The following is a 13,779-nucleotide window of genomic DNA, read 5'->3' as shown; positions in this document are numbered from 1 at the left end:
GTAAGCGGGGAAGCATCTAGTCATATTTCTCACGAGAAAAAACTCACACCCATAAAAGCGTCTTTTGCCATTTTCGTCAACCTTGACGCAAGAAGATCTGAAAAGCTTAAAGACGATTCAAAGAAATAAAAAGCAGCGTAATGAGTTTTCCCAGCCATCCAATGCCTTTTCATGCGCTTAACTTTTGAGCTCATCCACAATGGTCGATGATCTTTCTTCCTCCGCCAAGGTTGGTTTTACTTTCACCTTGTTTCTTGTTATCCCTTTACATGGAACCTCGATTACCCCCCCTCTTTGCGATTGTTATTTTCTTTCCCTTTTTCATGGGGTGGCACGTGAAATTTTCCGATCCGATTGTTAGGAATATCTGGACGAATGTTTACAATGTGAAGCACCGTTGACATGTTATTAGCTAGCAAGCTACTTGATATTCGATGACGAAAATTTTATTTTGTTGCTGGGCGTGATTTTTTTATTAGATTCTTTCCTGATAATTTCTTTCAAATACGTTTCCTGGTCATTAAAAGACTTCCAATGGCATTTCATTCTACCTTCTAATGCCAATCCAGCAATACGTTGACTTGGACATTATTTGTTTTTTTGGCACTGCTAACTTACATTGTATGGTTTCCTAGTCCGGTGATGTTAATGTGGCATCAAATTTTGGATGGGATTAGGATAGGACGTCAGTTTACCAGCATTTTAGTGGTAGAGGGACTAAACTGAAGAAATGGCATGTAAAGGATAAATTTTGAAAGTTCACTTACATAGTTACATGTTAGGAATCATGACAGAGTTTTCTTCGTATTTGATTCCGGGCCATTTACCTTCTTTAATTGATTAGTTTCCTGAACCCGTCTATTATGCAGATCTTTCTCACTTGCATATATATTTTGAGTTTCTCAGCCTGACTTTTTACTGAGAATCTCTAATTGCATCTAAAGGTGAGGTAGAGCTCTTCATAAGATTACCCATAATCTTAATCATTGGTGTTATGAACCGAATGATGACAGGATGTCTTCCTTACAAAGGCTTCAAAGAGTTCTACATTGGTGGGGAGGATGGCCATATTGGTCTTTGCAATGGTCTGTGGAGTGTATATATGTTCTATTTGTCTAAAGCAGATGAGTACGCCCACTAAGATTGGAGTTTTGGATATAAAGGTCATCAACGAGTCATGCCCAGAACCCAATATTGAACCTTGGGAAATGCCTTACGTGCATTACCCAAAACCCAAAACATACAGCAGGTAAAATACTGCTTAAGTTGAGTTCTGGCTTTCGAATCTGTTTAAATTTTAGTGATATTGCTTCCTTGTTGCCTCATTTTAGGGCTGAATGTGCTTGCAATCCTGTGAGGTATTTTGCCCTGTTGTCAATGCAGAGATCTGGGAGTGGATGGTTTGAGACGTTTTTGAATAATCATACTAACATAAGCTCAAATGGGGAGATTTTCTCTGTTAAAGCGAGAAGGAGTAATATCTCAACCATTGTGGAGACTCTAGATGAAGTTTATAATCTAGACTGGTTAAGTAGTGCGTCAAAAAATGAATGCACAGCTGCAGTTGGCTTAAAGTGGATGCTTAATCAGGTGATGCCTGTTTTATTTAGCAATATCTTTCTCTTGTGATATAAATGTTTGTCTAGCTTAACTGTCATTTTGTAACATTTTCTTCTTCTGGTATATAGATAAAAATGGGAATGAATTCTTTTCTAGTCTAGGAAGACATTGGATATAATCTTGTGCTGTTTGCGGACAATTAGAAAGTTTAGCATCTGTAAATAAAGGGCATTGGACTTGTAGCAAATGTGAGATGTCACTGATATTGTCTACCATCTGAGTATTAGGGGAAAAAACCATTTGGAGTCAGTATAATCATTTAATGATTTGAAAGATATGTGATCTTCAGCATAGTTCGACAGTTACTTAATGGTGACTGGTATTCTGATTTGGCTTGTAAGTCTCCCCTGGTTTCACAAGTCCTCTTTCTTTCCACTTCAGCAAAAGCTGACATGACATGTTTGTCTGCCTTATTGAAAGGGTTAACATAACCTTTGTTAAGTTCTCAATAACTAGATGCCTTTGCACATTTTAATTTGTTCCTTTGGTAAACTGATGAGTTGTTCATCCTATGCTGTCTGCTAAGAATGTTCTAGTGACAGTGATCTGGCAGAATTGGTGCGCCATGACTGGCGTCCCTGTACAAATAATGAACTATGGATTAAATGGCCGTCATTGTTTTGATTGGATTAAGCTTAATGAAGTATGCTATTAGATATTTTGACCAGTGACACCTCTGGATCGTAATTAAAGATGTTGAACAGAGAGCAAATCAATTGGTAGCCCCTTGCTTTTGATTGTAAATTCTCACTATTTGTAAACTGGTATAATCTTCCTAATCCTAATTACCTTTATTTATATTGATAAGGGTAATTGGGTATTTAGACTAGTTAGTTATTCCTAACTGACTCTCATTTGGCTAACACGCTTCTGTTATCTACTAACTACATGTAACATCATACCGGCAGCTACTGCTTTCATCCAATACAGGCGGATAGGAGTTTCTAAAGTAGAGTCATATTTTTTTTCGTTACTCCTCCAGTCCTATTTATAAGGGGGGAGAGAGAGTATTTGTTTTGGTTTTATTTATAAGGCACCTCAATGATTATCATGTTCATCTTTACCATTTGCCCCTGTTAAGTATCGGGAAGCTTATTAAATGCTAGAGCATTTCATTTTAAAGTAGGTATATTTAATAGGGGTAAAGTTGAAAACTTGTTGAATTTTTAGACAAAGTTAATGAGATTTAAGGTTTTCTTTAGTTCCGATGGAAATGTTGGAAATGACTTATAAATAAAACCAAAAGAAGTATCTTATTAGTTGTCACTTGGGATTAACCAATTAGAGTTCAATATGGCGGATGGGAATTCTTGTTGTTGTTTACATTTACAGTGTGGTGTCTTTGACTCTTTGGTGTAATTGTTATAGAAAACCAAATTCTTTAAGGTATTGTGCATTTGTACTAATGGATTGATGTTGTTAAGTTCAAGAACCCTAAGCTAATAAAATGGAATACATTAGAAACATAATATATGATGCTTTGGAATACTCATAATGCATGCTTTCTCTATAGAATGCAATTGATCGTGTTTCTTTTTCTTTTTTCTCTTTATCCTTAAGAATGTCATAAAGCTGAAATGTGGTATGTTTGTTAACTTACTGCAGGGATTGATGAAAAATCATGAACAAATAGCTGAGTACTTCAGAAAACATGGTGTTTCAGTTATATTTCTTTTCCGAAGGAATCTCCTCCGTAGAATGATTTCTATTTTTGCAAATCAATATGACAAAGATGCTAAGCTATTAAATGGGACTCACAAGTCTCATGTTCATTCACCCCATGAGGTCTCTCTCTCTCTCTCTCTCTCTCTTGTCCGTCTGAATTTGTTTGTGCATCATGTTATATTTGTCTCATCTGGATGCAAGATTATTGAGTCAGTTGATGTGTTATCCTACATCCCTGCTATAGATATTTATTGTTTTGAAGTCATAATGATTTCTGACTTTGTTTTCAGGCTGAGACACTTGCAAAATACAAGCCCACAATCAATTCAACATCGTTGGTATCTGAACTGAGGCAAGTGAATGAAACCACCACCAAGGCCTTGGAATATTTCAAGAGCACCAGACATATTGTCATATACTATGAGGATGTTGTCAAAAACCGAACTGTATGTCACGCAACATATTACATAATCTTTGCTTCATTTTGGGCAATTCTGTGGAGAGCTCTCTACCTCATAAGCAGTTAAACTTTTTTACCATTATATGACCACTTCAGTTATAATGAAGAGAAGAAAGTTGTTAAAGATTAAAATTGCAAGGTAATTATACCAAGTAATCTGTTTAAAAACCATTAATTACGCCAAGTCTTTATCTGACTAACTAAATATATCCTAGTTTTAGAATGAATTGCCGCATGTTCATGAAATGCAACTGAGATTATATATAAACTTGACCCGACCTGGCCTACGAACAAGTCTACTTGGGCAAAGGTTGAGTTCCCCCCCTTCTGAGATCTACTTTTAGATTTTCTCATTGATCTCAAAGTTAGTTTAATGGTGAGAAGGTTATATCCTTTGAGCTCTCCATTGAATTATCCTTTCATGCCTCTTAGATTTAATAACCATTTGCAAAAATTTCTTCCGCTCTTCTTGGAAACCTCTTGGAGTCTCAACCAGGAAATTGTCTTGGTTTCAGAAATTAGTAGACGTTCAAGATTTTCTCAAGGTTCCTCATAAAGATTTGAAGAGCCGTCAGGTGAAGATACATAAAGGTCTGTTATCCAACCAGATTGAGAATTGGAATGATGTCAGCAAGACGCTCAATGGGACAGCATATGAGAGCTTCCTTCATGCAGATTACCGCAAGTAAACTGATGGGAATGTACATACCAGATTTTGTTCTCTTTTGGTGCATGACATAGCAGAGGTTTGAACTGGAGACTCTTTTACTCACAATTCTCAGCACTAGAATACACCTAGTGGCCTATTTGTTTTTTCTTCTCGTTCTGTTTGTGTAAGCCTTCCTCTAGTCTTTAGTCTCAAGTTGCTGCAGTAGCAGCCCACAGGGTAAGCCACCCTGTTGAAATTTTGGTTGTTTTATGTTGTTTTTCATTCGTTTGTTCATTCAATTTGTATTTCACTTCAAAAGGAGTTGGAATTTCTGCCCATTCAAGTTCTCCCATGATGAATGGATGTGGAGAGATTATTTGATTAATCTAGTTAGACCAAATTCATCAATGAATAAACATATTTGATGTTATGACCTATTCAATGGTGTGCTTCACAAGCTGACATTTCATTGATGGTTGGATTAGTTGATTCATATTTTGCAAATTGAATCTGGATGCAAACTTTTTTCACGGACAAGTTGAGGGTGGGAAGTTTTTGTTCAACAAATGATTGATTTTGACCAAGCACATGCCACTAAAAAGAGATATTTTTAGGTTTTGAGAGAGATACTTGAACGCCAATTTGGATTGCTGATGCTCAATAATATCTCGTAAAACAAACTTTAAATATTCGATTCGGATAAAAAGCAAGGAATAAGTTATGACTTTTAATTCAATTTATACATGGCCTTTCATTTGCCATTCACTAGGAAGTTTGACTTTGACCACAAAGGGCTCTTATTTATTTAGATATTAAAACAGATTGTGCATAGTGATAAATCAGCATGTCACTGACCTGACCTCGGAAATTACAAAAATGTGTTGGGATGGATCCAACCAAGCCTGCATCTAAATAATAATCCAATTGATCCCCCTGGATTTTAGATTATGCCTTTACGACTTGTTCTTTTACTATATTTGAGCCCTTCTTCATTCCTACACATTATTCATTGTCAGTCCTTAACAAACCCTTCACCTTTCTCATTGCACAACCAGTGACTACGTCACAAGACAATTGATCTATCTCTAAATTTTGTTACTTTTTTCTGATAAAACTTGGCATGCAGTTTTATTATGGAAGTATTCCAGCAATAGTTAAATACTATAGGAGGTCAAATATTTCTACTTTGGGAAAGAGGAGGCTTTTTAAAATGGCGAAGTACAAAGTTGAATGTCCAGACTGGACTGGACATGGTGGCTTCCACATCCAAAAACAACTAAGCTCCGCTTTTGACCTCACCCTTCTTCGCGCGCCTCTATTTGGAGCATTTATCAAAAACCATTAACGTCGTTTCCACGCAATTACTCAAAATAGTCACTTCTTTCCCTTTTGTCTTGTCATCATGTGATTTTAAATCCATGTTTTTTTTTCTTACGTTAATCTCCAACGGTGAATTTAAGAATCTACCACAGAACGTCAAAACATCACCGTACCATTTTTAAACAAGTCACTTCAATTATAAGTGATGAATGATACCAGAAAAATAAATAAACTTGACTGTCAACACTTCAGCCTCTCTAAAGAAGAGTAGTATTCATGAAGAACTCTCATATTAATTTAGATACATGTTATCATAAAATACATGGGTTACTTCATAAGTATCTCAGAGATATTTTTAATTTATTTAATATGACTGCATGATTTAAAATTTAAATCTATAATTTAAAAATAAATTAATTCAATTCTTTTAACTGAGCCAAAAATCTTGGATACAAGTTAATATAATTTTGACGGTACCTTCTTCCTCATAAAAGCAATGCACAAAAGACAAAATTGCAGGTGAAGAAATTCAGCGTCTCATTTTTGACCTTGTTGATTCTATGGCTACGTAACTCAAGCTAATCAGTTAAGCCAATCTAATTACACCATCTATCTAATATTAAGATAAAAGACAGAAAAGGGGGTCTTCAAAATGAGAGGACTAACAAGAGTTGAATCAAAGGCGTTAGTTAGGGAGATGGGTCCCACGTGGAGCCCCAAATGTCACGGACGGCCAGCCGACGTCGTAACCGAGGTCTAGGTCTAACCCCAGATCCAAATCCAGCCCCTCAATCCCTTCGCATATATAAAGCCTCCCCAATCTTCAAGTCCTTCCTCTTTCACCCTCTCTCTCTCTCTCTCTCTCTGTACCTTACCTGGTCTCGGCGTCCGACCCTGCTTGGACCAGGTCCGGTCGTCTCTCTCCCTCTCTGACTCGTTATCGTACTTCAATTTCAGCTCGACAACTTCCGGAGTTGGAGAGGGAGCAAGGTACAGAGAAAGCTCCGTAGAATCCATGGCTCAGCCCACCAACACGGCGGATCTGAATCAGCACCAGCACCAGCAGCAGTGGAGCACGCAGCAACCGCATCACTATCAGCAGCAATGGATGGCTATGCAGTACCCTGCTGCTGCCATGGCCATGATGCAGCAGCAGATGATGATGTATCCCCAACATTACATGCCTTATGTCCACCATTATATGCCTCCTCACCAGCAGCAGCTCAAGCCCCAGCCGCAGCCTTTCAGCAGCTGCAGCAACAGAAGCAAGGGTCATCCGATGAGATCAGGACGGTATGGCTCGGTGACCTTCATCATTGGATGGATGAGAACTACCTGCATAACTGTTTTGCTCACACTGGCGAGGTTGCTTCTGTCCCTCTATTTAAGGTTCAAAATTGATCTTTTTTTTTTTTTTGGTTTAGTTTCATCACGATGCGTTATAGCATTATTTTTACCATCTGGTGAGTTGTTAAAAGAGTATAACTAGAAGCAAGATAAGCAACTAAGTAACTGAAGCAATACCAAAATATATATGTTTTAACTTTGAAGCATATGTCTTTTCTGCCTGTAAAATATGAAGCGTTTGTAAAGACTTGAATTCTGCTGAAAATTGCGGCACCTCCAGTACCGGTCAATTCGGACAACTAGTCTGTAGCCGGAAGTGTGAACCTGAAAAACTATGCATACGATGATTACATAGTTGCTTTGTTCAAGTTTTCTGAACCAAAGAATTTATTTAGATCTCTCCATTGTATTCTGGACGCTATTAAAACCTTGTTCTTTTAATTATCTTCTGTTCACATAAACTGTTGATCCACTTGTGAATGGCACATTCCGGTAGTGTTTGAACTGCAACATGCATTATAATTCAACGAAGCCATCTGATTGTGAGCTTTCCATGCAGTTGCTTGGTAGTCGCTTGTCTTAAAGCTTTTGCATTGAGAAATATTTCTGGCCTTGAGTGTTCTCTGCTGCTGGTTGAATCAAAATTCTTTTAGTCTAGTTGATATTATAAATTTCAAACATATTCACTGCTGCTTGACAGTGCAACTCAGCTTGTGATTTCATGGGCTTTATGCTAGACAAACTTGAACTAAAATTATGCATACCCTGCTGAGACTTGATTCCATGTCCTCCGCAGGATGTGTTAATCAGGATGATGGGAAAGAAGCACATGGATAGAGAAATAGATATTGCTAAATGGTTTGTGATGAAGTTTGCTAAAATTGATTTTTCCCCCCACAAGTGTTAAGTTGGCCTTGCATTAGACTCTTGTGTTTGTCCATTTTAAGTGTCAATGAGTTTCATGAGGTAGACGCAACTCCTACTATTATAAAAAATTTCAATTATACATACTATATTTTAGATTCTACTTCTAACATTGTTTTTTTTTGTTTTGTTTACTCTTAATGCTTAGAATTGATGTTATGTATATAAATATATTTTTTTTTTTCACTGACTCATTTTTGAAAGCTTTCTGACCTTGTGTCACCACATATGCAGGTTGTATCAGCCAAGGTTATACGAAATAAGCAAACTGGCCAGTCAGAAGGGTATGGATTTGTTGAGTTTTATTCGCGTGCAACAGCTGAAAAAGTTTTGAACGGCTACAATGGTACCATGATGCCAAATACTGATCAGCCCTTTCGTCTAAATTGGGCTACTTTCGGCGCGGGTGATAGGAGATCTGAAGCTAGTTCTGATCTGTCCATATTTGTTGGGGACCTGGCTGTAGATGTTACTGATGCTATGCTTCATGAAACCTTTGCTAGCAGATATGCATCTGTAAAGGGAGCCAAAGTTGTCATTGATTCAAATACTGGCCGATCAAAAGGTTATGGTTTTGTAAGGTTTGGTGATGAAGCTGAGAGGTCTAGGGCCATGACTGAAATGAATGGATGCTATTGTTCAAATCGGCCCATGCGTACAGGTGTTGCAACCCCAAAGAAGTCCCACGGGTATCAACAACAATATTCTTCCCAAGGTTTGTTAATAAGCACTTCTTATGTTACCTGTATTACTTAAAAGTATGTGTAATAGGTAATACTATCGAATAATGTACCTCATTGTCAGATTGTTATTTCTGTGGCATCACTTGACATTTCCTTGTTTTAATAAATGTCGCATAGTTGCAAGCTGGTTTTAGAAGTGAACTAGTTAAAATAATGCAAATTACAAATAATAATGATAACATGAGGTTATCATGTTTTTTATAGTTTCCTTTTGCTATTATCCATACCATATAAGTATTCTTATACTCATGCTTATATTCAGAGGAGGGGCCTACTTGTTAGTTACACAAAACAAGTCTTTTTAACTACATTTCTTTTTAAATTTCTGTATTTTGTTCTTTTTTTGTTTTGTTGAGAGAACATGAGTATCTTCTTTCACTAGCAAATGCTAATTTTCCTTGAGTTATGGACAGCAAATAGTAGGGCTATTGTAGCTAAGATTTGTTCCATGCACAAAAAGTTAGAAATCAAACTCCTAGCCACTTGTTTAAGGAACAAGATCTCTTGCTACTCTCACCCACTTGAGTTGGTTCCATCTTCCATGTTCTGTTCTTTAATCTCTTATCTTTTTATTTACTTGGCAACTGTTCGTGTCATTTCTCAGCTAGGCTGATACCGTTAACTGATGGATGATCTGTAACCAGACTGTTATATTCTAACATGTAATATAGCTCAACCTTTTGAATCAATGTTACTTTGCTTTAAAAGACACATTTGATGACTAAAAACTCCATTGGTCTTCACTTAATTGGGCTTACTTTTGGTTATAAGTGTTTTTTAGTCCCATAACACATTATTAGAGACTCTTTTCTATGCTCTTGCATATCTTCATTTAAATTATGGATTAATTTACCAACTAACCATGTCTCCTGATATGCAGACCAAAGTTTAAACGACACTTAACCCTCCTATTTCTCGCACCCTTCAAATTGTAATTTTGATTTAATTTGGCGTATCTTCATAGTAAAGAAGGTCTTATAATTTCAATAGATACGAATGTCTGCAAAATTTATGATTTGCTTTGGACTTCTAGACCCAATAAAACAATGTCACTGGATGTCTGCATGAAGTCTTCTTGATGGCTCGGAGACAAACTAGTCATCTTGCATTTTGGTTTGTTCAGCAGTCATAGATCATTTTCAAGGGATTAACACAAATAAGGAGCAGGAGATCCTTGGACAAGTAACGTGTTTTCACTTTGCAGGCTTCTAGTGCATATGGTTAGAGCATAATGAGTTTTCCCCCCTTTTTAATCATAGGTCCCTTTCGTCAAATCTTACTAGGGAAAGAAATATCTTCTTGGCTTCCCAGGTTTCACAGCAAATTGGTGTTTTCATGGGGGAAAAAGGGAAGGGGAGTTCCTTATGGTTTCAGTCATTTTTGTTATTCTAAAAGTTGTTCTTTGATGTTTTTGGGGGTGGCTTTTTTCGTCTGTGCCATAATTTTGGAAGGATTGTCTGTCTTCTTGATGTATTGCTTTCTCCTCTAATCAATAAACTTTTTAAATAATAAAGAATTGTTGCCAACTCGATTATTGCTCATTTTCAAATAATTGAATTGTTGAGCATGTTGGTTATGGTAGACCTCTTAAAGAAATCGCTGTAATGCATTATATCATACGTTATTCATCTAATTGGAATTTTCAACATCTGATTTTATATTCTTTCATCAGCTGTAGTATTAGCTAATGGACATTCGTCTAATGGTGCTAACACACAAGGTTCCCAGCCTGAAGGGGACTCAAATAACACGACTGTGAGTCTGCTTTTCGGTGTGGCTGTTGACCATATTGCTCAGTATACAATAGTAACCAATCTATCTTGCAGATTTTTGTTGGCGGGCTTGATTCTGATGTTAGAGATGATGATCTTAGACAACCATTTTTGCAATTTGGAGAGGTTGTCTCAGTCAAAATACCTGTAGGTAAAGGTTGTGGCTTTGTTCAATTTTCCGACAGGTGCCAACTTTTTCCCCCTTAATAACATCGATAATCATTGTCTTTTCTATGGTGAATTGATCATTATGCCTTCTGATATCTCTTTAATAGAAAGAATGCTGAGGAAGCACTTCAAGCATTAAACGGCACAGTAATTGGGAAGCAGACCGTACGTCTTTCTTGGGGTCGCAGCCCTGGAAATAAGCATGTGAGACTGCTGAACTTCGTTTTGCCCCAAATGCCTATTGCGTTTATTTTTTGATACGAAGTTATGGCAGTCCATAATTCTCCTACTTTGCTGCTTCTATCTGTATGCTTCTATATTTGATAGAATTGTCAGTTTCACACCACAAATATGTAACTGATTGCTTGCTTCAAAGAGTAGTAAGTCGGCAAGACTGTTACAATTCCTTCATTGCCCGTAGCAAAATCTTTGGCAGAGAGGACTATGGAATGCCTTTTTCGTCATATGAATTCTAGTTTAATTCCTCGGATTTTATGCATCTTACAGTGGAGGACAGATTCCAGTGGAGGAGGTCACTATGGAAGCCAGGGGTCTGCCATGCGACAAAACCAGGATGTTAGCATGAACGTTGCTGCTGCAGTCCAAGGGGCTTCCTGATAGGGGCACAACTGCAAACCGATACCATCAAACTCAACCAAAAAAAAAAAAAATTACGTAAAAATATATTTTTTACTTTTCAAGCAAATTTGTAGGTTGGTGAGTTTTATATTTGGATTGTATTGCTGTGCAAGGTTCTTTAGACTGTATCACTGTCTTTAAAATTTTGGGGTGTGCCTGACACATATTATATGGAGAGGAGATTCTTTCTTGACCTTTGAATATATCTGATGAGACTGGAACATGGGTATTGTACTGTACTAAGGTATTTTTGGTAGACGGCTGAGATTATTTTTGATAATCTTTTATGATACAATGCAACTGTTATATGTATGCCGGTCACCACGCATGTACCGTTGAGGTTGGGTTCGGACTGAAGAATGAAGGGGATTGGGCCTGAGTTTGTTTTGGTGAATTTTCTGGGTTCAAGTTTAATTTTTTTCCCTCTTTGTTTCCTTCTTTTCATCCCATTTTGCCTTTTTTTTTTTGGGTAATCCATCCCAGTTTACTTGTCATCTTAGTGGAATGCAAACCAGTTGATAACTTGTGTATCTTTTCCCTTCTGAAAGAAGACGTTATTGTCTAAAAGAACATGTAGCTGACCATTTGAGTCGAGGCTTGAATTTAAAGGTCATTTAGGACATAGAATTGGAAGACATAAAATCAAAATAAAATACAACTAGTGTGCGTTTTTATTTGTTGGTTTTTTTTTTGGCACGTTCAAAGAGTTTATAACTTGTGAGTGTATTTGTATGTATATGTATGAAAAGAATGTTACTATCGCATCATCCAAAAAAGCAGTGTACTTAGTTGCTTATTTCCAGTAGTCTTGATGTTTCAAATTATTTTCATTGATTGTTGACAAAAAAAAATTATTTTACATTGGTTGGTACCTTGACTTCTTAAATTGGAACGTGGATTTTAAGCTGTGTACGAATTTATGTGAGTTGTACTGTTGATAACTATTAACTAATTGTTGGGGCCTAAAAGAGCACCAAGATAGTATAGGCTTCTATATTAAGCTTCAAATGGCTACTTTTAATCAACACTGTCGATAAATTTTAAATTATTATAATTTTTTTATAAGAACTGATAATTATATTTACCGTTGCAGGAGATTCTAAAGTGGTTCTAAATAAGCTTGATAAAAGAAACTGAAAAACTTGCACCTTGTTTTGTTTTTTTTTTGACCCAAAAAAAAAAAAAAATTGCACCTTGGTTGAACGCCTACAATAAATGCCAGTGCTCAATTGGTCAAAACGAGGAGATGAGAGTAATAAATACTGACTAGATATTTTTGTACATGCAAGAAAAGTAATGCCAGTTTGCTACCATGCTTATTTATAAAAAAAAGTCCGACATGTCTAATTTTAACTAGCTTCATTAATTTTCATATAGTTGTTTATGCAATTTTTTGTTTGTTTGGCAATAGTCTATCGTCCACTTCTGTACCATATTGAACAAAAATGGTGGTATTATCATTCCATTGATAAGAAAAACTATTTTTGAGATTGCAAGATTATCCAATAAGAATTACATAGACAAATGTTGACAGAATAAGATTAAAATTGCAGAAACATCTCAACTATTTTTTGTTACAAGCTGTCAATATTGGACAGTGATCAGTTGGAGGAAGTCACAAATAACAACATGTTGTCTGAGAATGAAGCAAGGAGGACAATAGAATCAGAAAAGAGGACCTTCATATCTCCAATATTCGCAAAAAGTCCAAATTTCTGTATCACAAGCGTTGAAAAATTCTATTCTCTCACAGTACACCACAATTTATTCCTCGCCTCCCACCATGTTCCTTCCCTCTCAATTCCAACACACAAAACAGTGACATGTTCCTTCCTTTCTTTCTAGTTTCTATTATATAATATTCAGACGGGAAATATAGGAATGGAATAAAAATAACATATGAAGATCAAGAAGCTATAGTATAGTAAATGCATACTCACATAAAAATTGATACAAAATCATATGTTATAGGCTTTTTTTTTTACCAAAATACTACACATAGTTAAAGAAATTATCGAAATGCTGAAACATGAGAAGTATTTCCCAAAATACTACATCAGAAATCGTTCATAATAAGAATGAGTTTGAGGTCATGAAGAAATCGTTCTCACCTAGAATGATTTTAGAGTCAAAAATTATTTTTTTATTTCATTTAAAGTGAAATCATTCACGATTTCAGTTTATTATTATTGATTTGATATTTTATTTCCAATCCTTCCTTCTTTACCCTGTGATTGTTTTATTAAGTCTTCAGAACCCCCTAGGTCCAGGTTTTGCTTTTCACACAGGATTAAAAAAATTCATGCTCACTAGCTATATAAGAGGCTGAAAACATGAAGATGCGGTAGCAAAGTTGAAGTTAAATAGTGCGAAGCTAGTTTTTTTTTTTTAATCGACATACTATACAATATAAAAGAAAATATCAAAATGTTACACAAAATGCTATACTTAAAATTCATCACACCAAGAATG

The 13,779-nt window shown here is 36.2% G+C and overlaps 2 protein-coding genes across 3 annotated transcripts; both read left to right on the top strand.

The window, feature by feature from the left end:
- LOC129286695 (uncharacterized) lies at window positions 1-4,779 on the top strand. Of its 2 annotated transcripts, none has more exons than XM_054922686.1 (6): window positions 1-229; window positions 1,014-1,249; window positions 1,332-1,590; window positions 3,226-3,405; window positions 3,576-3,637; window positions 4,261-4,400. In XM_054922686.1, exons 1-6 carry the CDS (start codon window positions 200-202, stop codon window positions 4,265-4,267), a joined length of 774 nt encoding a protein of 257 aa, XP_054778661.1. In that variant the 5' UTR covers window positions 1-199; the 3' UTR covers window positions 4,268-4,400. The 2 variants fall into 2 exon arrangements, with proteins under 2 accessions (XP_054778661.1, XP_054778660.1); XM_054922685.1 differs by having other exon boundaries at window positions 7-229; window positions 3,576-3,731; window positions 4,261-4,779.
- A 1,771-nt stretch (window positions 4,780-6,550) lies between these two features.
- Window positions 6,551-11,701, top strand: LOC129285916 (polyadenylate-binding protein RBP47-like). The gene is given in 7 exon segments (XM_054921894.1): window positions 6,551-6,948; window positions 6,951-7,079; window positions 8,220-8,700; window positions 10,401-10,483; window positions 10,555-10,685; window positions 10,776-10,872; window positions 11,176-11,701. Coding segments are annotated over 7 exon segments (1,251 nt in total). The 5' UTR covers window positions 6,551-6,729; the 3' UTR covers window positions 11,287-11,701.
- The last annotated feature ends 2,078 nt before the right edge of the window (window positions 11,702-13,779 follow it).

This window comes from Prosopis cineraria, unplaced genomic scaffold (genome assembly GCF_029017545.1).
Source record: "Prosopis cineraria cultivar Desert tree isolate PC_DT_omini unplaced genomic scaffold, ASM2901754v1 PC11, whole genome shotgun sequence".
Classification (NCBI taxonomy): Eukaryota; Viridiplantae; Streptophyta; class Magnoliopsida; order Fabales; family Fabaceae; genus Prosopis; species Prosopis cineraria.
The sequence above is the reverse complement of the archived record's forward strand: the minus strand, read 5'-3'. Positions and strand labels throughout refer to the sequence as shown.

What these genes read in the sequence shown, in the direction of transcription:
- LOC129286695 (XM_054922685.1), top strand. Translation starts at nt 200, where the DNA reads ATGGTCGATGATCTTTCTTCCTCCGCCAAG. An exon ending in AAACCCAAAACATACAGCAG is followed by an intron (nt 1,250 to 1,331) that starts GTAAAATACTGC and finishes GCCTCATTTTAG; the next exon opens with GGCTGAATGTGCTTGCAATC. An exon ending in TAAAGTGGATGCTTAATCAG is followed by an intron (nt 1,591 to 3,225) that starts GTGATGCCTGTT and finishes AACTTACTGCAG; the next exon opens with GGATTGATGAAAAATCATGA.